Raw genomic sequence first — 27,015 nt, 5'->3', positions numbered from 1 at the left:
TCCAGCGGGAGCCTGCAGACAGCGGGGAGCACTGCTGCGGGAAGAGCCTAGACCCTCCCTAGAGGAAAGGGAGAGAAACAGGCGGTTTTAGAGAGCAAGTTAAAGAATCAGAGAAGTCCGTTCTCTCAGTAGCCCCTCTAGGGGAAYCCCATTTTGCTATTAGCTCTAGGGGAACCTGGAGAGACCAAGGCTGTGTTAGCGGTTTTCCAGCAGCAGCACCGCACACGTTGCCATCAGGCGAGTCTCCGTGTCTCGTCGCGCAGCCCCGTGTTCCACCTCCTCTGTGCCCCCTCTTGTCCTGCGAGACCCTTTCTGTGGTCGCCCGTGGGGAACCCCACCGGGGAGGCGATCCCAGGGAAGAATAGTCACCATGTTATTTTTCAGCCGGATCAGCTCTGTGATCTGGCCGGGAAGCAGTCAGGAAAGAATAAAGCTTATCTCAGTGATGAAGGGCACTAACCAGCTAGCGGCCGTGTTCATAGTTAACATTTGTTCTTAGACCGCCCTAGAGATGTCACCCTGTTTTATAGTTTTGTGGTACCCCTGAGTATCTTTTACCCTTACTATTGAAAGGAGTTGTTATTCTCTCCTGTCTTACTCCAGAAAGCATTTTTACTTTTCTTTTTTCTACAAGTCATGGTAATTTTGGCTAAAACCATGTCTCATCTATAGTTGGAATTTTCCAAGTGTTAGAGCTGGAATTTCTTCTTTCTAACAAAACTGTTTTAGTCTTTCTGCAAGTTTTTAAGAACATTCACTGAGTTTTTTTGAGAAATAGCTAGTCAGAAGGCTGCATGGTCTATATCTTTCACTTGGTCTTCTTGATCCCTTGATGCAATTTGATGCCTTTAGGGTTTGTTTGTTTTTTTTTTTTTTTTTTTAACTTAGTTTTAAATATTGTTGAGGAGACTGAAAGAAGCATTACGATGACAAAAACAAGGAAACAAGGTTAATTTTGTTTAAGGATTTTGAATGTATTTTTTAATATTTCAGTAGATGAGAATCAGGCTTTTCAACTTCCATTTTTGCGCAAGGAGGAGACGTAACAGATGATGCTAGACTGGTATTAACTCATTAGGTGTTAGTAAAAGGTTAACATTAATTCAGGCCAAAATATATGCATCGAAAAGATGTTTTAAATCTTCAGTTAAGTTTGCAGAAGCCTTAGAGGAAAACTGAAGACATGAAGATAGCAATCAATGAATATGACACTTTTCTAACAGAGAACACCAACAACTGTAAGCTCACTGAAAAAACCAAACTGATGACCTGGAAAATCAGATAAGCTTAAGAAATGTAAGATTACTGGGGGTCTTGAAAGCRTATTAAATGAAGATACAGTATTTCCTTGCTTTGCAGTGGATTATAAAGCTGGTAGAGATTGATAACTTTAAATACCTTCCACCCTTTTGTGGTTATGTTATCCCTAGAAAGGTCAGTTCATCCTTTATAAAAGCACTTGCAAAATACGCAGTTTTTCAGGAAGCTGAAAGTATCAAGAACGTAATGTTGTTTTACCCACGTGGTAGTTTCTTTTGATTTGGTGTTAGGACRCGTATATGGTGGTTCAAAAGAAGCTAGTAAATACTAAAGTAGGACCTGACCTTATCTCTGAAAACCAAAATCAAATTTATTGTAGTTAAAAATTTCACACTTTTGTAATCTTTTTCAAGGAGTTTGATTTCTTTAAAAAGAAAATGACAAACCAGAATTTATAATAACCAATTTTTTGTCAAGACTTTGTAGATAGAATAGTTTCTTTTTCTAAAAGTTATCAATTGTATCAGTCATATCAGTAATCAGAATGAAAATCTGTTTCCCAGAACACCTGTAGTTCATTTTTCATGATGCGCAAGTTGTTCTCAAGCAACTGTTTAGATTGAGACATGTTCCCTTTTTCACAGGAAAGCTTTCTGAGTCTTCCTCTCCTACRTTCCTAAACTACATCAGAGTGGAATTAAAAATCTCCTCCAGTGTTGTTTTTAGATGGTAGTGTCTGTGAAATCAAGGTACRACTGATTTGTGCAGAGTCATTTCAATTTCAGTTACATTTTAAACTAAATTGTTCCCTTTCATAGCCACAGATCACTCATAAATTTCCTTTATAGGCTCTTTGGGCCAGGCTTGGATGAACAAAGGATAGAATTGTGTCTGTTTACCAAAACACTTCCTTCAAGTAGTGAGGTCTGTATATTCACTCCCTTCTGGTTTAGATAAGAAACCAGATTACTTCATAGCTGAAGTTGGGATTAGGAATCTAATTCCTAAAATGAGCATGATGTTAACTCTTTGGAAGCTGAGCGAGCGGTGGATAGGCGTGAGGTCCCTTGTCCCAGGGCAACAGTAGAGCACTAACCCCACGCTGTGCCTCGCTTCCGAAAGGAATGCAGTGCTTACTCTGTTTATGTTTAYGTTTTAAAGATTGGTTTAGAAGTTTGGGGTCTCTTTTTAAATGAATAAATAAATAGGTCTGTTTCTCCATTATAGTTGCACGGTACATTCAGCAGCTTGGGTTAAGGCTATTTGTCAYGGAAATACCCCCGAATGCTGAGTGCTTTAGCAGGTTTCATTCTCACCAGAGCACATAGGTATCAAGACATTTAGAAATGTCATCTAATCCTTCAAAAGTTATCCCAGTGCTAGGCTTATGTATTGTACAAAGAGTTCACCTTCGATAACTTCCCAGCCAGACTGCCGCTCTTAAAATTAACATATATGTCAGTGACAGCTGGGAAAACTGGCCAAAGACTTGCGCAGTTCCTCCCTGCCCTGGAGGGATTTCGGCACTATCAGTGATGCTCAAGTGCTTTTTGTGGTTCTGATTGCCTTGAGGTCACTCAAGACTGTTCACACTGTTTGCTTTGAATTACGCTAAGCCAAATGTGATTTTAAGAATCCGAGTCAGGAATCTGATTTCCTTATATAGGCAATGGAGAAAGACAGCTCCAGTGAGGTGATTTAGAGCGCCACAACTGAGAAGGATCGGATCCAGAGACGAGCAGGAAGGAGCAGCACGACCATTTCTTTTCATTATCGTTGACTCAGATCCTGCAGATCCCATAGCTATTTCAGAAAGCTCTCAAGAAGAAAACAAAATATTTTAAATCACTGTAGGGCTCTATTTAAAACAAAGTCATTCTTAGTTTCAAGACTCTCTTCTCTTGGTCTTAAGAGCATTAGCCACCTATCTTTACCATTTCACCTATGAAAAGTTTCTGTGAGATTTCTCTCAGGGACATCTATATGCTAACAGAAAACAGAAATTATACATGTTCAGTGTGCAAACATAGGAGAACCTTTATGTGAAGAGGATTTGTAGACACTGAGAACTGTTAAAGAGCAAAGTAGAAGGGATTTTATCTTTCATTATTTTGTAAATGTAGGTGAGAACTAATAAACCTAGTCATGTTGTTCTTATGGCCTCTACTACAGTCTGTAAAATGGGAAGACTGAAAACTTAAAGTGGATAAAGAAAACTTCTTGTTTTTTAAATGAAATGTGCAGTTAATCTGTGGAACTCACTGCCACTAAGTATTACTGCCATGAAAGGGCTTAGTAGGATGTCTTTACTGGATTATCCAATGCATTCCCTTTATCCATGCAAACATTGTATTCTGCAAGATTAAAAAACAAAAGGACTATAAATTCTTTTGCTTCAGGAATAAGCCAGCTTCCAAGTAAGAAGAATTAGAAATAAACTTTCTGTATGGCTTAGTTATTCCAGACTGTCAGTTGACAGTGCATGGAAAGTGAAAATTTCTTTCACTTGCCTCTCAAGTGACTATTTCTGGCTAATGACAGTGATGGGCAACTGAAGTGCAGGAGCCACTACATTGAACGTTACCCATGACATGCTCCGAGTTAAACCTGAGCACCGATCTCCTCTGCTGCGTGCTTTACAGAAATTAAGTCATCCTGTGCTTCTGCATAGAGGTTCCTGTACGAGGTGGCCTTTGCCCACCCTCGAGCCATTGACCTCTCTTCTTCCTCAAGCAGGGGGATATCAGAGCCTCAGCTAGGTCTAAGGCCGCTGCAGTTTTTTTTCCGTTCTGCCACTTGGAGTTTGGTTTGCTGCCTTGCCATGACCTGTGCTCCCTCAGCTCCATTGCTAGATCTGACCCCAATTCAGCAGGGCACTCTCAAAATCACTTTTTACAAGTATTCCTTATTCTTCGCCCCTTCATATTCGTTTCTGATTCTTGACCGCTCCAAATGGGAACGCACGTTCCCCAAGGGGAGCTCCAGGTCGCACTGTGATGCCCTTGTCCTCTTGAAGATCAGCCCACCGCGGGGCCTGCTTTCGGGGTTCTCATCTCAAGCGGTTCCCAGAAGAGCTGAGGCGAGTCAAGCCCCATCATCTGCATCCGTCCTCCAAATACTGCGAAGGAGGGGAGGCTGAGGGTGGGCGCGGGGGCGTTATTTGTCCCAGCAGAAAACTTGTTTGCAGGCAGTCCTGTGCTCGTGCCCCAGTGAACCACAAGTACATCGGTTCAGAAGGGTGTCAGCTGAAAGACAGTTATTTTTATGGCAAGTGTTTTTGCTCTGCGTAATCTCAGCTCCTGAGGAAAACAAAGGTGATCTCGGTGGGTGTCCGGCCGCTCCCTCCGTTAGCTGAGTAGTCGCTGAGTTTCAGCGGAGACGCTGGAGGAGCGGAGCTCCCTAAGGTAACGCGTTTCCTACGGAGTTCGTAAAAATAGCCTTGGACGGCGGAGAGTGCCCCCACCGAGGGGAAGGCGAGCCGCGCGCTCCCGTGCGAGGCATCCGCCCTGGCAAAACAGCTGGAAACAGCCCAAATAAGGGAATCGCTGTAAGTGTCCCTTGCGGGCATCCAGAAGACACAAGTTTATACAAAAGCAGGCTTTAATAGCTCTAACCTCAACGAGCTGCTGCTTTATCAGCTGCTCCGCTTCTCCGGAAAACGGATGGATTTTTAACTGTTTAGACATCACGTGGAGCAAAAGCAGTCGTGAGTTCGGCTCTCGGAGGCTAGCGAGCGGCGACGAGGCTTTCCCCGCGCGGCGGTGACGGTATGGGCCGGCCTTCTGCTCGGGCAGTTGGTGCCTTGCGTTACGCAGGCTCCAGCTCTCCAGTCTCCCCCGCTTTACCCTTCAGCTGCAGGGAAGCGTTTCCTCGCGCGGCCTGGTGCCGCCTCGCTGCCATTTTAAATGTATTAGTTTCAGATACTAAAAGCGCTTGGAATACGCATTCGAGACGTCCGGTTACTTTTAACGTTAGGTCTAAGTTCTCGAAAACGCCCTTGAAATCTGAGCCTGCTCCTCCATAACTGATTAACGTGCCTGGGACTGCGGTTGCCGCGCCAAAATAGCGGCGCAGCCGCGAGCGGCCYGCTCGGCGCCCGCGGAGGCGGCGGGAGGGTTAAGCAGGCAGGGCCGGCGCAGGCTGCCTGCCCGGGCCGGGCCCTGGGAGCAGCCCGCCAAGGTAAACACCAAGGTGCAGGAGGGGTAGGGCGGCGTGCAGAGTCCGGCCGTGTCGCTCACAGCTTGCACAACTTGTAGCGCCTCCGACCGCGGCGGAATCAATGGCTCGCCCGAGGCCCAAGACATGATTAAAAGACTCAAGAAGGCCCTGAAAGAATTTCCTTTAATGGGGAATTGTGTGAGCGAGTACAGTGGGTGAGTTGGTTTTGTTTTTTTTCCCCCCCTTTCTTCCCTTGGAGCTGTTGGTTTACTGTGTTTGGCAAAATGTTTCTGAACGTGGGTTTAGCGAATGTGCTTGCATGCGTSTGTATGGAGAAGGAGCCTGTTCTGCGCTTGCCCAGCAGCACTAAAAGCACTGGGAGATGTGAGACTTCCTGGGATGTGGCGACGACGGAGCTGTAAAGCTTTTAGCAGCTATTTCTTTTGAAAAGAAAACATTCTGGCTGAGGAATGCAGGTGTGTGCGTGATTTACAGCGACTGCAAGTCTTTCTGATATCTCTTACTGTCCTAAGAGCCCTTTCTGCCGCTTCAGTCGCAGCGTGCGCTTTCCTCGGCGGCCGTCCCAGGGGAACTCCGTGACGCGGGCRCGCTGGCGGCGACGCGCGCTTCGCACCGCTCCTGCGCATGGCACTAAACCCGGCCAGGCGGTCGTGCGCCGGGYGACGGCGGCCGCGCGGCGAGCGTGCCCGTGCTGGCTCCCTCCTTCGCTAACAAGCCCGCGACGCGGCGGCATGTTTTAATCGGAGTTTGGCACTGGGTACCGTGCTTTGCAGCGACGCGGTTTCGGGCTGGCGTAGAGAGACGTGTGCCCGTAACTCATGGTAAGTCTCTGAGGAAATAATCTCTCTTTCCTCTGTGAAGATTCGTGTCATGGAGACTCGGCTGCTCTGCCTAGCTGGAAATGCTTCGTTGATAATTTTTTTCTGTTTATCAGAAGTTAAATTTTAAATTTTAACCATAAAAATGGAACACCTGTACAGACATACGATGTGATCATCTSTTGAAGGCAGTGCCTTGCCCCGTATCTGCTACGGGGGAGTGCATGTGTTTCAGACTCTTCCCGCCTACTGGATCAGGCTGAAACGTCGAAACTAGTGCTTAGGACACAGGCTCTCGAGGTCTGGCCTGTAATGAATATTTGTTCTGTGAGAGCGAGAGAGTATAAAAGCACAGAAATATTTTTGGTCTATCTTTGGCATGTGATATGATTATTGATAACTGCTGCTATGTTTTCAATAGGACAGCGGGATTTTTAATAAATCTGGAAATATTACTCTCTTGTTTGATATATAATGCCTAATTTTTAAATCATACTATAGTAAATACATCCACAGAAAGTGGTTGACTGGATGATTTTCACAGCGTTGTGCTATTAATCATCACAATTTGATTAAACCTTCGTAGTTAAGAATAAGCATAGAAAAACGTGGCCTAATGTGTAAATGGCCTAATGCATTAGCAGCAGGATTTAAATCCTGGAATATTTTATATGGGAAATAGGATACTGGGCTAGATGGACTACTGGCTTGACTCCCGAAGTGTCCATTCCCATCATCCTTCCAGGATGTGAAACTTTATCAATGAAGCTTTATGCATTTATCAGGACGTACAGTGCCCTCGCTATACTCGGGCACCCTGGATTAAAGCAAACTCATTCCGGCTGGCAAAAGCACGTTAACCTCTGCTGCCGTCCTGCGAGCCCTGCGCACGCCAGCGCGCAGAATCAGGCCCGCGTACCCACCTGTGCTCGCTGCAGCCAGCTGTGAAACCCTTTGATACCCTTTTTGCATGAAAGATGTGAACTTGTTGTTACTCTTTCAGGCAAAAGCTATTTCATCTCGCTAAGGAAAATAAATATATCAGAAAGCTATTGAAAAAAATATAAAATAAGGGGGTRAAAGGAGCTTAGCTCTCTACTAGCCCATTCCCTTTACTGAAGATATGTTCCTCCTAATCCAATACTAAGCTCGAGTACCCCGCCATGGTCTCCAGACAATCTCGTTCTGTGTGTTTCAGTCAAGTGCCCGATGAGACGACAGTGGAGGATTTGTCCCCTCGTGTCCCCAGAGCCGTGTTCGTGAAGCAGGACAATGGCGGCAGCGCCTCCGTCATACCGGTGTCGTCCGTCCGTGCCCCGCACGGGGAGGAGGACAGGGAAGGAGCTGCAACTTCTCCTGACGTAAATCCTTGCAGTGCTACGTACAGCAATTTAGGTAAGTGCATCCTCGTGGAGGAAGACTGAAATGGGAGCGTACTTTGGATACCCTTCTCAGGCTGTGAAGGACCTCGTCCTTTGGACAGCTCAACGCACTCTTCATCAAGTTCGTCCCTAAAGACAAAATTTTTAATATCCATTTATAGAAGGGTAAAATTCTGYTGTCCTATTCCCAAAGCACATTGTTTGTATGTGTTCAAAGGAATTTTTATGAAAGAGGGGATTTAAAATACAGAGTAAATTACAACATTTTAGGAGAAAGAATTAGATTTCAGTATTTTTCTGAACTYCAGCAAGAAATAGGGCTTATTTGGTAACATAATAATAATTTCTAAAATATTTGTAGTCTTCTTTTGTTGACTATAACCTCTTTTTTATTCTAATTTGGCAGTTTACTTTTGCTCCTTTAGATAAGTTTAAAATATGACTGCCCTGAAGTCTGTTCAACTACCCCTGAAATCCTCTCTCTCATAAGAAAGTTAGAGCTGTAGGCAGGATTTCTCTGGAAGACAAGTGAGCAAGACAAAAAATCATTTCCAGTAAGCAGTATCAATGTTATTGGTGTAATTTTYTAAAGCATTTTGATTTGAAGTGCTGGGAATTTAGCAATACTTACATCCAGATTTTTCTATAACAGAAGATCTATTTCACTTATTTAATTTYAAGAATATGTGACTATCTCTTTTTCAGTAAGACTCCAATTCTGTAAGCATACCAGCATGTTTGCATTTGGACAAGAATRAAATGACTGCATTGGGATGGCTCCTAAGTAAGAGTTAGGCATGTCCATATGTGTTCACGTGATCAAGGATGAAATTTTTAAACCCTCTGGTGCATACATTCCGTATACATTTAGTGTTGTTGTTGTGTATTTTTGCTTTAATGTGAATTAGTGGCTGACTCATTAGTGTGTTCTGCTAATGAAACATTAATGAGGTACTGTTTAKAGAGCACAAAGAGGAAAGCATCCTACCAAAGAGTGATGTTAACATCTACCAAGACATTCCAACAGCAAGGAGGAAAGCTGAAACTCCAGGCAGTAGATCTCACTCTATTAAAACYCTTTATGTTTTACCCATGTCCTCTAACTAGATTGACTGATGAAGCTAAGGTATCACTTAACGTATGAAATGTCGTTTATTCCTCATGGTCACAGAATCACAGAATGGCTRAAGTCRGAAGGGACCTTTGGAGAACATCTAGTCCAATGCCCCTGCTCAAGTAGGGTCACCTAGAGCTGGTTGCCCAGCACCTTGTCCAGACAGCTTTTCAGTATCTCCAGGGATGGAGACTCCACAACTTCTCTGGGCAACCTGTTCCGGAGTTCTGTCAGCCTCACAGTAAAGAAGTTTTTCATTATGTTCAGACAAAACTTCCTGTGTTTCAGTTTGTGCTCAGTGCCTCTCATCCTATCACTGGACACTACTGAAAGAGTCTGGCTCCATCCTTTTTATGCCCTCCCTTCAGACATTTCAATGCTTTGATAAGATCCCCCCCTCAGTCTTCCCTTCTCTAGGCTAAACAGGCCCAGCTCACCCTTTCCTCGTGTGACAGATGCTCCAGTCCCTTAATCATCTTAGTAGCCCTTCGCTGGACTCACTTCAGTAGCTCCATATCTCTCTTATACTGGACACAGTTCTCCAGRTGTAGCTCCTCGCCAGGGCAGAGTGGAGGGGCAAGATCACCTCCCTCACCCTGCTGGCAGCGCGCTGCCTAACGCAGCCCAGGATACCACGGGGCACGTTGCTGGCTCATGCTCAGCTTGGTGTTCTGCAGAGCTGCTCTCCAGCAGGTCAGTCCCCAGCCTGCGCTGGTGCGTGGGGTTTTTCCTCCCCAGGTGCAGGAGCCTACACTTCCCTTGGAACTTCAGAAATTCATTCAACAGATTGCTGTTTGGTAGCTGTCATGCTCACACGGCTAAGGCATTACTTGCATTTCATATTCTAAGAAATTATATTCTGAATCTGCTGTTTAAATCTTTACATATTATATCTCAGATTTCTTATGCAAGATACTACCCCTTACGGCAGCTGCTTCAGCATATAGAGCTAGATGTGCTCCTGGTTGTAGACATCTGTCTTTCCTTTAAGAAGGATGCCTTAACATTTTGTGACATGCTTAACACACTGTAGTAAACTCATCGGAAATGTAGTAATAAAATATCAAGGCCATCAACATTACTTTTGTCAGTATTCTTCCTGTCTGTGAATGCTCCTTTGTTAAACTATGTAAAATTGAACCTCTTAGCACTTTATTCAGAATCTTTTCCTCATCCTTGCACTTCTTTCATATTTGCTGTAACCAGAGTGAGTATTATATATGAAAGAGTTAAATTAACTTTTCGGCTTCACTTTAATCTGGCTTGGCAAGCTCGCTGCTTGTTGTTAAAACAATGCTACCCTAAATGGTACTGAGTTCTCTGGCTGCCATTCAAACTTTTTGTTGTTTTTTTCAAGCAACCTCACTTTCTCATTCAGATAGCTGTCAAGGGATGACTATGCAGGGACACAGAATAACTTTTCTTCTGTTTTAGATCCTACATCAGACAAGCAGCAAAATCAAATATTTTGTAGAGTTAATAAATATTGATTCGTGCAGCTGAAACAAAGGTAGTAAGAGATAATGTAATATAATTAGATTACATTTGACTCTTGCTTTGTCAACTAAAATTGTATCTATAGTTACATTTCTTTACCTAGCTTCTGATTTACAGGGGAACATTTCTAGTAGTAAACTGTAATAAATAATAAATATTATTAGACTTGTGCAGCTGTGGTAGGAATGTTTCAACTCTTGCATTGAAGAACCCATCTCTCTCTTGAGACTTTTTGCTCTATTATTAAAACTTGCCTTGTTTAACCCCAAAGTTGCTACTATAGCACTGAGGAGAAGACATTATTATCATCTCAGTGTTACTTATAAAATATGGGCTGTATCTCTTACTTTCTTACTTTATCTAAAATGTAAAATCATACCTCTAGGGATAAAAAAAAAAAAAAAAAAGAAAAGAAAACGGAGACAAACCTTGCAAGAATGGAGGACTCTCCTCTGGGAATCAGATCCCATATAAAAGACTTGAGAGTTGTACAGAAGATCCCAGAGTATTCCTGGCTGTATAAACAGAAGGAGGCAGAGGGGCTAGTGTATACCTCATTTTTACCCTGCAGCTGCGATGGCTGTAGTCAGGCCCAGCTGTCCACAGTTTAAGAAGGTGGAAATACTGTAGYATCTCCAAAGGAGAGCTCTTAAAATGCCTAATGTTGAGATGGGCACAGTATAGCGAAAGGCTCAAGAAGCTGAATCTGTTTAGCCTATCAAAGAAACAACCCCTGGTTGGGGGGGCACATGTGGGGAGCAGAGCTGGGACGAGAGATGCCTTTGGTGTCAAAAAGACAAAGCTGCAACAAAAAGCAGTAGCTGCCRGGTGAGTCCAGACATAGAAACACGAACGTTCACGTGTAAGGTCAGGACTGGATATCTTTTCTTTAAGATGTGCCCTTATTCTAACAGAAGTTAGTTCAGGTGAGCCTTGTGGCTTAGGACAAGGCAATGGAAAAACTTTTTCCTTTACATATCTGTACATTTTTTGCTGTGTGAATTTGCTTGGGGAAACCAACTTGGTTGAGTTTGCATCACTGTAAATAAATTAAGATATTCTGAACTTACTCCAGGTAGTATTTCTATACTTTAAAAAAGATTAAAGGAAGAAAAGCTGGTTTTATTATTAATTGTTTTCTCCTCACACCTAACCAAAAGGGGGAAAAGAAGCGAAATTTGTATTTCTAATGATTGCTGAGATTAGAAAGGATCGTAAACCGCAGCATCTGCCATGGAGTCCTGTTGCAGTCAGTGGAGCGGAGCAGGGCAGCRTGCTTCAGCCCGGCTCACCAACACRGTAACAAAAGCACCGCTGGCTGAACCTGGCGGTCAGTGCCAGGGATTATCATATCCGTCTGATGCGTTCTGTGTAATTTATATTAGCACAGTAACATCTTTAACGTGGCACAGTGGAGGCAGTAGCAAGAGCTGACAGATCACCAAGGCAGACAAGCTGTTGCATCTCAAGTTGTCAATTATTTAGTACCTGCCAACCATATTAATGTAGTTCTGTGCTATTTTGTACAGTCTCAAGCTATTGGTGAGAAACAGGAGATGCACCATGAATATTAGTTAATAAATGTTAAATTTCCTTCCTTTTATATAGGACATATTTATTATCATTCTAGTAACAGATTTTTTCTTACTCATAAAATTAAGAATAAACATAAAAACTACTAATAACAAGAATAATTAACTATTATGTTCATTTAAATCTGTGTCCTGAATAATTTTGCAGGGTAGTGGAGTATATATATTGCATTTATTGGAATTGTGGCTATGAAGAATGCTGGATGCTTTTGTGGTGGTTGGAACATATTTTATGCATCTATTTTTTCATGGTTTGTTAGTGTTTTTTATTAGTCAGAGAGTTTATTAGGGAACGATATATTTTGTACTGATAAAGATCAGTATAGTTGATCCGCTACTGATACAGAAAATCTTTTCCGGAATCTAATCCATAATAAAAATGCAGAATGTAAATGATGGTCAATATCCAAATGCATAGGGAGGAAATACTAGAACAAGGGCAGGGAGGGATATTTGTACAGCAAGGGTGGACAACCAATGGCTCTCAAGAGGATTTTACTTTGTAAATACTTCAAGTGGCTTTTATGACTTGGCTTTGCAACATGAAATAGCGTTATACTGACATGGGAATTACTGGGCTATCTGACCCCGATCCTGGCAGCGAGGTGGAGCAGGAGAGCGGAGGCTGCTCCTGCCTGTGGCCRGCCCAGCCCTGTCCTGCTGGTCTCCAGAGTGGAGCCCACAGTTTTGTCTTCAGTTCTCCTGAGGCGTTGATAGATGGGGTCTTGTAGGGCTGCTTACCTGTGTTGTACAGGGATGATGGTGAATTTTTGCTTTTCTTGGTGATGTAAAATACGGAATTTTTGTCGAGCTTATGATAGCCAGAGAATGGCAGAGGTATCAGTCATTATAGCCTCATGGTCCCTGGTCGTTCGCCTAAATTCCTGCMCTAGCAGATTAGGGATTAGTGGTGCTACGACAGTCACTAAAACTGAGAGCAGGGTTAGTTGAAGTAATAGCCCGGTCACAACTGTGAATACTGGAGTGTTGGTTTTGGCTCATTTTTCTAATTCACATCTTCCCACAAGGTGCTTCATCCTTGGGTCAGAGATGGTAACAGCATATAATTAGAAGCCTGTTTTTAAGAGTAAAAGGGAATGTCACATAGATTACCATGCCACGAGCAAAACRAGATGGCAGAAGGTGCATAAAAAATGCCATTGGTGTATTGGACTAAAATATGTTAYGTAGCGTAGAGCATTAAATGTCTTAGGAATAGCTCCATTCAAGGAAGGGTGGAAGCACGCAGCATGTCACCCACTTGCTTGTATCATTCACCAAGAGAGGKCTTCCCAGTTAAATAAGCATTTTGCTTCACAGTTCTGAATTTTTTTCATACTACCTACTGCTGATCTGRTCTGAGCTGAAAGGAAAGACACATGGTGGCATTAAGAATTCTAAACAAAAATTATTGATGTCGTTATTCTAAGGAAAGTGTGTGCTTATGGAATATAAAATTGAATTAAACTGGAGCTCAAGGTGTCCGATTTGATAGTTTCATCAGCTAATATAAACAGGTTGCAATGCAATGTCCAAAGATAAATCAGTTACCTAGARAAATAAAAGGGGCTTTAGAGCTGATTTAAAGTTTTGTACTTCTGCAAGGCATTAATATTTAAATAGTGTCATGAAGTTCTACAGTGGAAGATATTATTGTACTGTARAACTACTTAAAGCTCTCTCTGAAGCTGCTGCCAGTGTAGTATTAAAAAAAAATTATTAAACGTTAACTTCTTTCTGTCCTTGAATGGTTCAGAAGCCACTTTAAAGATCTTTGTAAGTGGTAGCCCAATATTGTGCCCATTTTTCCTTTTCATTTGCCTCCAAGAGGGTAGCTTAGGCTGAAGCCTGTATTTTTAGAGAATCGGTGAGAGGAGGTAAGGAAATTAAGTGTGTTAAGCAAATGGGAGGAGAAGGGAGAAGCGATAGGCAAGAAAAAGAAGCAAAGACTCTGCCAGTACCAGTGCGTAAAAGAATGTTCTTCTGCCCTGGACAGGGAAAATATTTTAAAGAAAAAATTGTTCTTGATAGACAATGACTTTAAAAATGCAGGGTGTGCAGTATCCCAGCACRCTTTCGGAGAGCAAGGTGGAAGCACTGGCCCTGGGAGCATGAAAGAAATGTTGCAGGGTTAAGAAGTCGATACAAAAGCAGTGCAGACATGAAACTTTTCAAAGACTTAATCCAGATGGATGGATTTCATTGTGGAAAACTTGCGGGGAGAAACTATACTGTAACGTGACACATTTTACARACTGATTTTCCTCAGTTAAGACTACTTGAAAAAGTAACTACATAGTGACTTATGCATGACTTCCACCAGACACCTGCAGGGACCATTTCTGGTTATGAAGAACTTCTCTAGTCRGGTTTCAGTGTGACGGTTCCGAAAGCTACAGCTAGCAACAGGCCTGGGCCGCGGCAGCAGCCCGCTTTGCTCCTTTGGCCTGTGCGGGGCAGCGGGTGAAGCAGATAAGAAACAGAGAATCGGCAAGAAAAGCGGGTATGAATCCTGCCTTTCCTGGAGGTTTCTGCTCTTGCTGCTCCTGGGGATGTGCGTGTGGCTCTGATTTGTTTCCAAGCCGTTTCCCGGCAGTACCTGCACGGCGCTGGGATTAGCSGGGCACAAAAGCAGCGCGTACTGGGAGGGGCGATACAGCCTTTCTCCGAGGCCCAGCAGCCGCCYGGCGGAGCGGGAGGGGGGCAAGAATGATCAGATGGACGGTGATSTTCAACACAGAGTGGCGCCGGAGGGGGGGAAGCACGTGGGTCACGGCTGTGCCAGGGAAGSACTGTAGAGCCGGTGTGGACGAAGGCAAATGTTTGGGTGGGTAAGGGAAACRGGGAGTAGGAAGGAGCGTGGCTCGGGATTGTGCTGTGCGTTTCGGCATGCAGGTATCGGTTCCGCTTTTGACTGGCGTAGCAGCGCTCGGGCTCGGCCGCAGACGGGTTTCCAGCGCCGTTCCCGTCMCGCTCGGTTAGCGCCGGCGTCACCGGCCGCAGCGTTTCCAGCCSGCGGGGGCAGAGGCGCCGCCGTGGAGGGCGCTCGCTGCAGCAGGACGGCYGGAGAGGAGCAGGAGAGGGTCCCCTGGGCGCTTCGTTTTTGGAGTAACCTTTACAACGACAGGAGAGACACACAGCGAGTCTCCGCTATTTCTAGCCTTYGAACGTTTTTGTTTTGTGGGAGCCACAACGTGATGACGCAGGCGAGCAGCCTCTGCTAAGGATCGGGGTGGACCAAGCTAACAGAAGTTCCTGCTTAAAATTCAGGTTTTAGGCACGGGTCTCTTCAGGCTTCTCTCAAAATCTACAAGGCTTTTCCAATGGTTTCTTGAGTGTGAACAAAAGATAGAAATAAAACTTTCATTTGTGGTGTTGTCTGCAGGGAATGAACGTTAGGAATGCAGGATTCAATGCTTTTCGGTTTGTGGACATCTGTGTGTGTATATATATATGTAGAGAGAGAGAGAGATGCACATTTTAAAGTCTGCAGTAAATAATCTTTTTTTCTTTTCAGAGAGTGTGTAGTCATTTATTATTAATTGTGGACCTAAGTAATAACATTCAGATCTGAATCTGCGGTTCCCCACAGTTGGGTTGCATGTTGCGATTCAGTCCTCTCTTCGCAGAGGTTCAGCAAAGCACRTATTTTTTTAGCAGCAGTCATAGASTGTCCTTTTCCTTGCTGTTCCCTTTGAAGTAAAGATGCTCGGCTGCAATTATCCGGAGTGTTCATTTCATGCTTGCTGTGTTGCAGTTGTAAAAATTGGCTTCCTACTTTAACATGATAGTCAATGATCCTCACAGGAGTAGTAGAAAATTTACAAAATGATTTCTCTGAAAATAGCGGTTGATCATTGAGTGGAAAAATATCCCATTTTTAAAATGGATTAGCTCTCAATTTAAGAGAGGAAAAATATCTCATTGTCATGAGTAACAACTGTTTAATTGTCCCAAAGAGCAGTTAGCTGATCATTTGTATAGTCTGGTTTTTGTTTTTCACTCTCTTTATTATTGTGTGTATATTCTTTATTTCCAAGGACTCAGGCAGTTATAAAACATAATTGTCCTCTCTAAAATCCATCTAAAACACATGACAGGACATTCTTATCTTCCCTAGAAGCACACAGATGCTTGCAAGCAATGAGCCTCTCAGCAGAAATCGCAGGTTGTGTGTCTCAGAGCTGCTGTTTGAAATCTCTTGACTGCCTCTAGATCAAGTTACCCGTGAACGTAATTCTCCCAACAAAGGTGCCCACGGCAAGCGAGTAAGGGAAATTGTTCCTGGAGACAGTTATGGCTGGAGGACGAGAGGTGTTATAAATTGTAGGGTAAAAGGTAATACTTATATTCTGGTAATCTCAAAATATGATGCTACTCTTACTGCAACCATCAGCTTAATGAACGTAGATGGAACTTATTTTCAACTAATGAATGCACTAGTATATTTTTTTTTCTCATGTGACCAGTGAGGTATCTAAACTACGTTATTTGTGTCTCAAGTTTTCTGATTTACATTCTGAAATAATACTTCCAGTCTCTTCACATTTCAAATCAATGTGATCCCCAGTGCTTTGCAGACCAGTATAAGGATATATATGTATATAAAAAAAAAAATCACTTCACCTGCCAGAGAAATGCACCTCTGTAGGATGGGATAGAAAGCTGCTTAGCAGCATCCACCCACAGCTTTAGCACTTTTGATCAGGCAGTAAGGAAGGATATTCGGTCAGTTGACTCCTAAGGGATTAAAGGAAGCAGAGTGTAATTACTGGTACAGGAATTTGGCCAGAGCGTCAAGATTGACTTTTGGTTTCTGCTTGCTTGCTTGCTTAATGATTCCTTGTCATAAATCCCATGTGATATAAAACACCCACATGACTGAAACTGGTTTTAATATATAGGCCCAGATGTTACCTCAAATCAGATGAAGACTTGCTCTGTGTGACAATATAACCATGATGCTGATTTGATCATTTTGGTTTCTGATTATTCTTCTAGGTTTTCTTCAAGTGGGGGAGAAGCCCTCGTCAGCTTTTTTCTTTTGCCTTCTTAAACTTCTTTGCATCTACTGTTCGTATTTGCATTCTGCAAACTGCTCTAATGTTTTTAAATATTATTTTTTTTATTACRCAGGTCAGTCTAGAGCAGCCATGATACCTCCAAAACAGCCAAGGCAGCCAAAGGGAGCTTTGGATGATGCCATTGCCTTTGGAGGACTGGTAGACCAGGAGACAATGAACAATTTACAGCCAACACCACCTCCACTGCCAAAGAAAACCATTTTGAGAGCTAACACAGAGCCTACTCCCAGAGACCTCCAGAAGCAGGCTCTGGAGAACAATCTGTGCATCGTGGCCAATCCCACCTATGACATTGACACCAACTGGGAAGCGAGCAGTGCCTGCTCATCAGTCAGCTTGGAGCTCAAGATCCTGGACAACGAATCSGGAGACTCCTTGGACAGACCTACGGACAAATTAAGAGCAACCACCTCAGCAACTAACAGTGTTTCCAGCCTAACCACTATCAGTATTAAGGACAGGTGCTCCAACAGCATGGAGTCTCTGACGGGGAGACACCTCTCCCAGACTAAGCAGGGCAAGGGTGTCCAGAAGCCACAAAGACAAGCACTTTATCGAGGAATTGAGAACCGAGAAGAGGTGGTAGGTAAAATCCGAAACCTTCACACCGACTCACTGAGAAAGCTGGCACTGAAATGTGAAGACTTGTTCATGGCTGGACAAAAAGACCAGCTGCGATTCGGGGTGGACAGCTGGTCGGATTTCAGACTAACCAGTGACAAGCCGTGCTGTGAGGCAGGAGACGCCGTTTACTACCCAGCTTCTTACGCAAAAGATCCTCTCAACAATTACGCAGTCAAGGTAAGAGGGGTCTCGAAAACGTAGCCTTGGATATCAGTAACAAAACCTCTCAGCAATAACCTTAATTYGCAACACACTCAACTGGGGTAGGTCCTCCAGATATAAAGAAGTGCTGCTTGCAACATACATGGAAAGTAAAAATCCCCAAATGCAGGCTTTTCCTTCGCTCATGAACCACATGTGGCGTTAGTATCTGGTCTTTAAATTTCATCTTTTTTCTTTGGCAACTCTAAAACCATTAAAACAATGAATCAAACTCATTTATTTTACTATTTTTTTAATGAAAAAATGAAAATACAGCTGTATTTTTAACATAAATCTGTCAGCAGTTTCCTGGAAACCTGCAATAACAAAACTTTTACATTCATCTGTATACAGATTATASTGAATCATTGCCCTTAATTAGGAAAGATTGCAAAGTTTTCCATGTTCATGTATTTTAAATGTAAATTCTGGACTAATATATCTTTATGTTCCCCTACAGAGTCTTAAATTTTCACAGCATTCATTGCCAGCCTTTCAAAAGCTCTATGTAGCCATCAGCAATACTTTGTGTGCTACGCATTAAAAAAAAAAAAAAGTGGGGCTTGTCAATGTTGGTTGGTTTTGTTGCTTTTTTACAAAAAGAACAATTGTTTTTGTTTAATTTATTCTTCAGCTAGCTAATGTAAGAAATAAGATTTACGAGATTTCCTGTTAATATATTAATGAATAGTTGACGGCCATCTCGCAAGGTGTTGTTATTTGAGGTTTATAGAGGTAAGCTCTTGTTTTCCCCAGTGCTGTAGCTCTACAGCTCTCAGCGCTTATCTAGTAGGATGATAGCGAGAAGAGTCGCAGCGAGCYGAGGGTCATCATCCGTCAGCCCTCCTGCGTGGGCGTCAGCAAATCACTGCACTTCTGACCCTCCTAGTTTAACACGCGACAAACATTGCCTGCCCAGCGCGGGTATGTGAGCCCGCACATATGGTAATTACAATGGTAATTGACCATTCCTGGTGGAGCACGTTGAAATTCTCAGAAGGGTAGYGCTACAAAAAGTGCAAAATACTGTTATGGCTCCCACATGATTCCTTATGAAAAAGAAATAAAAACCTAAAAAGTAAGATTGTTGCAGCTGATATGATACAAACATTCTCCTGAAATTGAAAAGGCATCTTTTTAAGCAGACCTGTGGGCATAGCTGTATTCTTTGGCATTTATATTTATTTATTAGCCAACTAGGACCTCTTTTTTGGAAGGATTTGAAATGTAATGTGGATACCATGTCTGCTGGCACCAAAAGCTGRGAACCAGATCGTGAATAAGATCATGAATACTCTATATCCCTCAACCTAGTCTGACTGCAGAGTCAACAGTCYGACATTATTCAGCCTCTTTTATGTAAAGATGAAAAAATAGTCTGCCAGACAGGTAGTTTGTTATTTCATGTGTTGCAACTAGTTAGCAGTTCTGCAGAAGGATGAGTTATATTAAATAYTGACTAAAATACCTCCGTTGATGAAATGCACTTTTCCATGCAGCTACATAGCACGGCGGGTGCATAGTACAGAGCTAGCTGAGCAGGCTACAGATGAATTACAATTCAAAAATTGAAAGAATATGGTTACAGCAGTGTGGCCTCAGGCTGAAGTGACTGCYGCTCCTGGGACCCAAAGTGGTACTTTTCTGTATATGCTGGTTTGGGCTATCTCTAATCTGGTTTCTCTTTGCACAGTGTAGGACGTGCCCGTAAAGTATTTCCTGACAGGTAGGACCTGTGCTGTTACATCCTTAGAAGTATTTAAAAAGAGAGCAGSGATCTCTTGTACAAAGCTAACACAAAGGAAGAACCACTATGTAGCATGGTCAAATGCTTTTCTTTTGTATTTACAGATACTACCCTGGAAATCAGTGCACAGCCTAACAGAATTTACTGCAGTGTAATAGGGGTGATGGTCTCTAGAGTGAGGGAAGAATCCATAAAATATCATTGAGCTGGAGGTCACAGCAGACTGTTGTGCTGTCATGATGAGAGGAAAAGTCATTCTTGAAAATAACCTCCCTAGCAGTTACTGTGATAACGGAACGTATACTCTCAATACAAATGTTCTCTGATTTCTTTGTAAGTCACGCAGGACCAGCGTAAGGGACTGCTGTTACCTTTTCACTTTCTCTCYTTTGCTTACATATTATGCTTTCAGCTGAGTTGGGTTCTCTTTAGCTGCATATTTCTTTGGTGCATGTTTTTATTACTGCATTTGCTATGCTAATATATTGATTTATATAACATTTTCTAAACTGTTAAGAGTTTGTTTGTTTCCCGTTATATTCAATTTTAGTGAATTTTAACTTTGTCTTAGCATTTGCCCTAAGTTGAGCTTTGAGTTACAAGACCTCAGTCCAGGATCAAATTTTTACAAAATCTTATAATTGCATAATTCAATAGGAATGTGTTGAGATGCTGTGAAATTAGATTTAACAAATACACCAGACTTACTCTAATGGACCTCTTAAATGTGCACCAAATAACATATTCATCCACCTCCAACAACTGTGCTATGTATTTCTGTCATTTAAAACCACTTGCCCCCAAAACAGAATAGCAAAAAATGGTGAAATTGAAATTAAAATTACTGGTATCTCTAATGAATCCAAAATACAGTATTTCTGTTACTTTTAAACAAGTGAAAGTAGCAGAAGGAGCCTTATAAATAGTCTTTCAGAGTGTATATGGAGCCACATCTTCTGACAGTGTCAATTTGTATAGTTTTTTTGAGTTTAGTAGAAATACCCAAGCAACGCTGGCTAATGATTCAAACTCTTTCTAAGTTGGTGATTTTAATATTTGATTTGAGAGAATGTGATAATGGGGAAAATATTTTTTATTATGTTGTTTTAGACAACAATAGAGATTGACCCCCAAAGATGCTCAGAGTCTTAAGTCAAAAATTGCATGTTAATGCCAGATATCCAAAAGGAGGAATACAAAAGCAATTTAAACTGATTTTAAGTGTTAAACTTTAACTGTTTGACTGCTACTGAAATGAATTTAGAAAAACGAACTTTTGTGTAGGTAGTATCACCAGAAGAAGGTGATCTGATAAATCTGGCGAAGAATGAGGTAGAKCCCAACTTGCTCTGTCTGGTTGGGTATTAGAGGAAGAGCACTGCTTAGAAGGGTGTGCAGTCCCAACCACAATGTTACATTATGCATCTTGCTTTTTTTCTCACCTAATCTACCAATAAATGTCCTTGCAAAAATGCTGCAGGGAGCCATATGCAAATTATCTTGACTCCAACATTAGAAACAAAAAACAGTAAGCCAAGATTAGAAAATTGCTTTTCCAACACACAAAAATAAAGTATCTTTACAAGCAGGGTTTTCATAAAATTCCAGCCCCAAGGCATTTTTCCTTCACTAAAAGGTGCAGTACCGTCTTCTAAATAATTGGTAGATCTGGGACAACGTGGATGTATGCTCCCTTCAAACCAGAATCTTATCAGTAATTGCAAATATATAATGAAATTGGCACCTGCAAAGGTGCCAACAGTAGCGCCAAAGGAGCAGCTGGAAATTTAAATCCTTTTTGATGTCTTCAGGGCAGCAGACGTTCTTCTTGCAGTAAAGCTTTATGATTTCTGCTAAGATTCAAGTCTCAAGTATAAAATATAGCAAGGTAAATGTAAATTAACACTTGGCTGAATTTTGCTGACAGTTTCTTAGTTGCAGCTCACGATTATTTTCTAGTTATGATTAGTTTGTCAGGGCATGCAAAGTTTACTTTTCTGAGAGTTCAGTTTCTTAATTTAGTTCCTGGCAGAAGTGTTATCAAAGATCATCCCAGACCTTCATGTTTCAGATCAAAATAAACATTAAACCTTTAACYGATTCCAAGTTCAGTCTGAGCAGCATAGAGTTCTGTATTTTGCCACGCTGGTAAAAAGACAAAGCTGCACTCGAAGGCCAGGTCAATTAGAGATCAACTGGACTCCTTAAGGGGAAAAAAAAAAAAAAAAGAGGTTACGCCAAGAACAGGCTATCAGTTTGGGATTAGCAGGCTTTCCTTCAACACATTTTCTTTTGCAGTTGTGCCTTTGTGTAATACAGCAAAGTAGCACAGATGGTGCAGTGTTTGTGATGTTCAGTGTTTCTCATTTTCATCACTTTACAATCCGTTCCCTGCAATACTCATCTTGCTTTAAGTTCACCAAAGCCCTGTAAAATGCATAGGACAGGGTGGAAATGAGATTTCCTGCTGGTAAAGTGGAAGTCAGCTCATGGCACAGTGGGCTGACTGGACCTATAATGGAAGAGTAAAAGCTACTGCTGAACAGCTTTTAGGAGCTCTGCAACACTAAAACCTTGCTTCTTTGTGGGGGAGGGGGCTTAAAATGGCAAAATATAGAGAAACTTGGCTTGTCCTGATAAATGCAACTGTAGGTTGGTTCCTACGGATTCCCTGCTGAAGATACAAGGTAATTGTATTCCAGCGACCTGGGAGATGGAAACTTTGTTCCTTCATCTCCATTTCTCTCCTTTTCTTTTTTTCTTGTTGTTTTCTTGCATCATATGGAAGGGCTTTGGCCAACTACCTCGTCTTTTGAACAGCCCATTATCAACACTGGAAATTGTCAAGCCCAGATCACCCCTTTTCTTTAGGTGTTACCACATATTACCTCTTCATAGTTCAGCTGACTAAACGCTGAATGACTTATCCTCATCTCTGCTGGAGTTTTGGTCAGAGTGTTTTCATCTTTTTCTTTTCCTGATCTCAGCAATAGGACTTCGGCATGCTACCTGTGTAGAAGGCAACAGGATTTCCGTTTTTTTTTTGAGTAACTCAATAGAATGGAACAAAGCTTTTAAAATGCTGCAGAGAAAACTGTACTCTGTATTTACTCAGTTTTGACATAGCATTGCCTGTCACAAATCAGGAAAGCATCCATGCCTTCAGCAGCAACTTGCAGGAGGTGTAAATCACCCACTATTGAGACCATCAGCTTTCACAYAGGGACACCGTCTGTTCTCCAAATCATGTCTAAAGGTCTGTGTAGGCTTTGGTTGCATAACTTAAYGTAAGGCAACTGTTCTGAAAATTTTAAATCTATGGTCATGAAGGTGATAGCTTGGGGGTATTATTATTAATGCTTAGATGAGCATTAATGTAAACAGGTTATTACCTTTTAATGGCATTAAAGACTCTTGCAAAAGGGCAATATAAAATAGAGTGGAAACTGCAACATTGAAAATGATAGAATAGCACAAGAAGTTTGTTCTTAGCCATTTATTTTTTTCTGATTCTGGATAATACAGAATCACAGAATGGGTATGGTTGGAAGGGACCTCTGGAGATCATCTAATCCAACCTCCATACAGTGCAAGTCAGTAAACAAAATTTACATTCTATAAACTGTCTTTGAATAGATCAGCAAGAAAATTTAGTTTGTCTCGACTGCTTTCAGTTCATTTTCCACATTCTAATAAAATACCACGTGAYAGGAATCCAAGCTCCGCGATCTAAACCTCAGCCTTTTCTCTGGACTCCTGCACCTGTATTTCCGAGCAGAAGTCTGAAGAGTAATCAGACACTTACACGAAGACAAGATAATTGCAGGTTTCTCTTGTTTAGAAGCTGTTCTATGAACGCAGTCAGGTGTGTGATTTGTCTTTACGCTCCCTGTCCTTCCAGACAGCCGAGCTTTCCCTTGCCCTCCGGCAGCCGTGGAGGATGTACTGTAGCAGCGTGAGTGTTCGTATGCGCAGCCTTGGACAATTCAGTGGCCTTGGTCACTTCTCGCATTATGTTGTTTGTAATAAAACCACAAGCAGCAGCAAATGCACCTCTAGCCAGAGCTCAGCTCTCCGGCTGCCCTTGTCGAGGTTGCGTGCATGCTCACCTACCCGCATGCTTTTCCGCCTGGAGCACGGAAATGTAAGAATAATGTCCAAAAGCCATCGCTGTTGAGCATCTATGGGATTAGAGAGTTGTTTTCTTTATTGGCTGTCTTCTCCAACAACAGAATAAGGAGGGCAACTGTTTTTATTAATGCTGCCGCTTTAGTATTGATTTTAACTACATTAGCACTTTAGTCTTCAATTTCTGTTTTGTTGTTATAAAGATAGTATCTAATGGCACTGTAGCGGGGATGAAATTAGTATCTCCATTTCATCATCTTACTTCTCATCTCATTAGAGATGAGTCTGAAATAAAATCTCATTTAAGAGCTCTTGGCACTGGGGTAAGTATGTCTCTGCTGTGGACTCAGACACTGATCCAAAGGTGATCATGAGCCACAAGCATAATGGAGTCAGTAATGGGACTTGTTAACACTGGGARATGTTAAATGATCACTATATATTAAATGCTGTTCTGCTTGATGCTAGAGAGGTCTTAACTGAAATACTCTATTCTTTATGGGGTAGCACTCTTCAGAAAGATGTGATAARTGAAAAAATCTAGAAATGAGCAGCAAGAAGCAGAAGGTTAGCAATAAAGATGAAGGAAATGAGGTTTGGGTATTTTGGAAGGAAAACAATGAATATTTTTTCCACACTGTAAAAGTCTATTTAAAAGAGTGGAAATTGATACTTATTAGTCAGGAGAAAGGCGATCAATTTAATTTGTAGTGGGAAGAGACTTAGGACTGAATAGCAGGAAAAAAAAAGAGAAAGGACAAGATACAGAAGGACAGCTGTGGGATCTCCCTTTTGGGGTGTTTTTACTAGGTTGGATGGGCTTTTTGGGGGMTGGTCCTCCCGGCACCATACGGATGAGATTTGCCTTGCCGGCCAGTTCAGTCTGGCCCCCTGCTTCTGCCTCAGGACGTGGGGACGGGCTGCAACGGCAGCAAACTGCCCTCAMAGCCGGGTGCCTGCTGGGGCGGACGTGCGTGACCAGTCGTTTCAAAAGTAGGAGGCAGCACTGCCACATCCAGAGAGACCTGTGAAATTGTAGTTTTGTAACACTATAATTCTAGAATTGGGAATATTTTCTAAAATGAGCAAGTCAAGCGTGATTTTGAGAGATGGAAAGCACTAGTATCTCCTTTTTTGTGAGGTACTAGTGAGAGCCTTTTCTTAAAGTATATAGGAAAAAGAGGCTGCCTAGGACTGTAATTAGAAACTAGGAGCAAGTCTTGATCCTCTGCTTTTGGGTATTCACAGGTAAGGACAAAATCCTTTTCTTGCACTTCAAATGGCCTTCTAGTCACCAAATTGAGAGGTATTAATTTGTTTGACAGCAAGTCAAAACTCTGCGGGTTATATATTCCTTATAGAATATCATATTTAGCTGGCAGGTGGCTTTGGGAATCCTCTGTGTACAGTAGCTAAGTGCAAGTGCTTCTTCACACTTATCAGCAAGTAAGYTTGACTTTTAAACTGTTCTAGAACTAATTCATATTTTTGATTAGGTCATTTAAGTATCTTAAAAAATAAAAGTAGGATAATTAATATTTGACAAATGGCAATACGTGCAGGGTGTTATGTCCTGTAGTGCAGTACTCCTACATAAATTAGCACCATAAGAGGCTCAGCAAACAAGATTTATGTGCCATGTATCAAATGAGAAATATTTTGAAGCTGTGCAGAGATCTGTGTGAACTTTTTGGGTGAGAGAAATGGCTATGAATTCTCCATTCTCCCCCTCAGACTGTGCACACAGGCCTGGGCATATGTTGGCACGCTGTGCCTGAACTGTCCTGGATTTGGCTCTCCTGATCTTCTACATGTTCCATGTATGATGGTTAAGGGCAGAACTAAAGTACAAATTGGGTTAAATACATAAATACACTTTGTTATGAAACAGCCCAGATTTCTGGAATGATATATGGTAATAGATCATTCTAAACTGTAATTTATACATACTCTAGTAATGGCAGAGTGTAAATTCAAGGGAGTCCCTTTCCTTAACTTACGATTATTCATCATAAATCTTTTCCTGTCACAGAATGTTTTTATTGCTGAAAGGGGAAATGGGACTTTGTATGTATTGGACTTGACTGATAACACTGAAGCTGTTGCACAGTGTTTTGTTAGAGCGGTTACGGTACTTGTCCTTGACTGCCTGGAAAGGAGGCATCATCTTACTGCACCTCTGTAAACGAATGTCACAGAACCAGGTTTCTTTTTTAACATGTGTAAGAACATCTGTTCAGCTGTCATTATAAAAGAGCAGCACAGACCAGATTAAAAGTATAATCATGCAGTAGTAATGCAAAATTAAATTGGAGTTTTTTCCCTAGATCTCAGTAAAACTCTTCAGGAGTTCTTCTGAATRAGAGAGAGACAGGTCACTGAAGTATTTTGTCTTTCTAATTTTTCTATGGAGCGCTGGAGACTGGCTGCTCTGGCATACTGGGAATCTTGCATGCAGTCTTTTGTCTCTGGGTTGCCATTTCAAATTTGGCTAAGATCAGTGATAACCAGAACTTACAATCTGAACAGCTTTTTAATGGCCTGGTAAGAGTTTAGWAGTCTTGCTAGGCTCATGCATGTGACATATGGGTAGGATAGTCTCTACAACACTCTCCTACTTCTGTCTTCTTATTAAATCTAGGGACTTCAGTCTCCAAGACAGCTGGCATTTTCATTTCATATATAATTATATTTTTTTCTGTATCTGTTTACATTTATAAGTCTTGAGAACATTACTTTCCATTGGTAACTCACTTTACCCCTAACAGTGTAAAATACATTTGTAAACATAAATTGGYAAGAGCCCCTGCAGGCAGTACTATCAGCATTTCCTGAAAAAGTAYGGACTTTCCTTTTTTAAGTAAAATTGTCTAGAAATTGCATTTTTCAAATTCGTTTTGTTTGTGCTTAGCAGTGACAAACAGGCAATTTAAACTAGGGTATATCTCATATTTAGGGAGGTTTAAACGCTTGTGAAGTATGGAAGCACGCACAAGATCAAAGAGAGGAGGACAATCAATATGCAGTCGCTTTGTGTGTRGCTAATTGCATACAATTATCTGACAGTGCACTTTTCTGAACAGCATAGCATAAAAGACTTAATCTCCCATTAAACTACATAGTTCTTAACTATGTAAGCACATAAAAGATTTTTTTTAAAAAAAAAAGTTGGAGAGGTTTTTGGCTTTTTTTTTCTAGTGAAAGGCTAGTTTATAACTAGCCCTATTTGAGTTCCTGAGGAGAAGGAGAAAAGCGAAAAACATGCAGAAAAGCCACCTCATGCTTACATTTAGGGCTAATTCAAGACTTGGGCTGCTCCTTGACTGTTGCAACTGTATAGAATGAGTGCTGACTTTTATTAACCTCCTCTACGTCATTAATCTGACCTT

General features: G+C 41.9%; 1 protein-coding gene across 2 annotated transcripts in view; it reads left to right on the top strand.

Annotated features, from left to right (window-relative positions):
- Positions 1 to 27,015, top strand: part of PEAK1 (pseudopodium enriched atypical kinase 1) — an 84,232-nt gene that overhangs the window by 48,568 nt on the left and 8,649 nt on the right. Inside the window, exons 4-6 of one of the 2 annotated variants that reach the window (XM_085303951.1) lie at positions 5,517 to 5,633; positions 7,456 to 7,652; positions 16,979 to 17,727. In XM_085303951.1, coding sequence (XP_085160077.1) covers positions 5,517 to 5,633; positions 7,456 to 7,652; positions 16,979 to 17,727 — 1,063 coding nt within the window. The remainder of the gene's footprint in view (positions 1 to 5,516; positions 5,634 to 7,455; positions 7,653 to 16,978; positions 17,728 to 27,015) is intronic. The other variant, XM_085303952.1, reaches the window with a different exon arrangement.

This window comes from Rhea americana, unplaced genomic scaffold (genome assembly GCF_003343005.1).
Source record: "Rhea americana isolate MKP2758 unplaced genomic scaffold, rheAme1 scaffold_201, whole genome shotgun sequence".
Classification (NCBI taxonomy): Eukaryota; Metazoa; Chordata; class Aves; order Rheiformes; family Rheidae; genus Rhea; species Rhea americana.
Note: the sequence above shows the minus strand (reverse complement) of the source record. Positions and strands in the feature narration are given on the sequence as shown.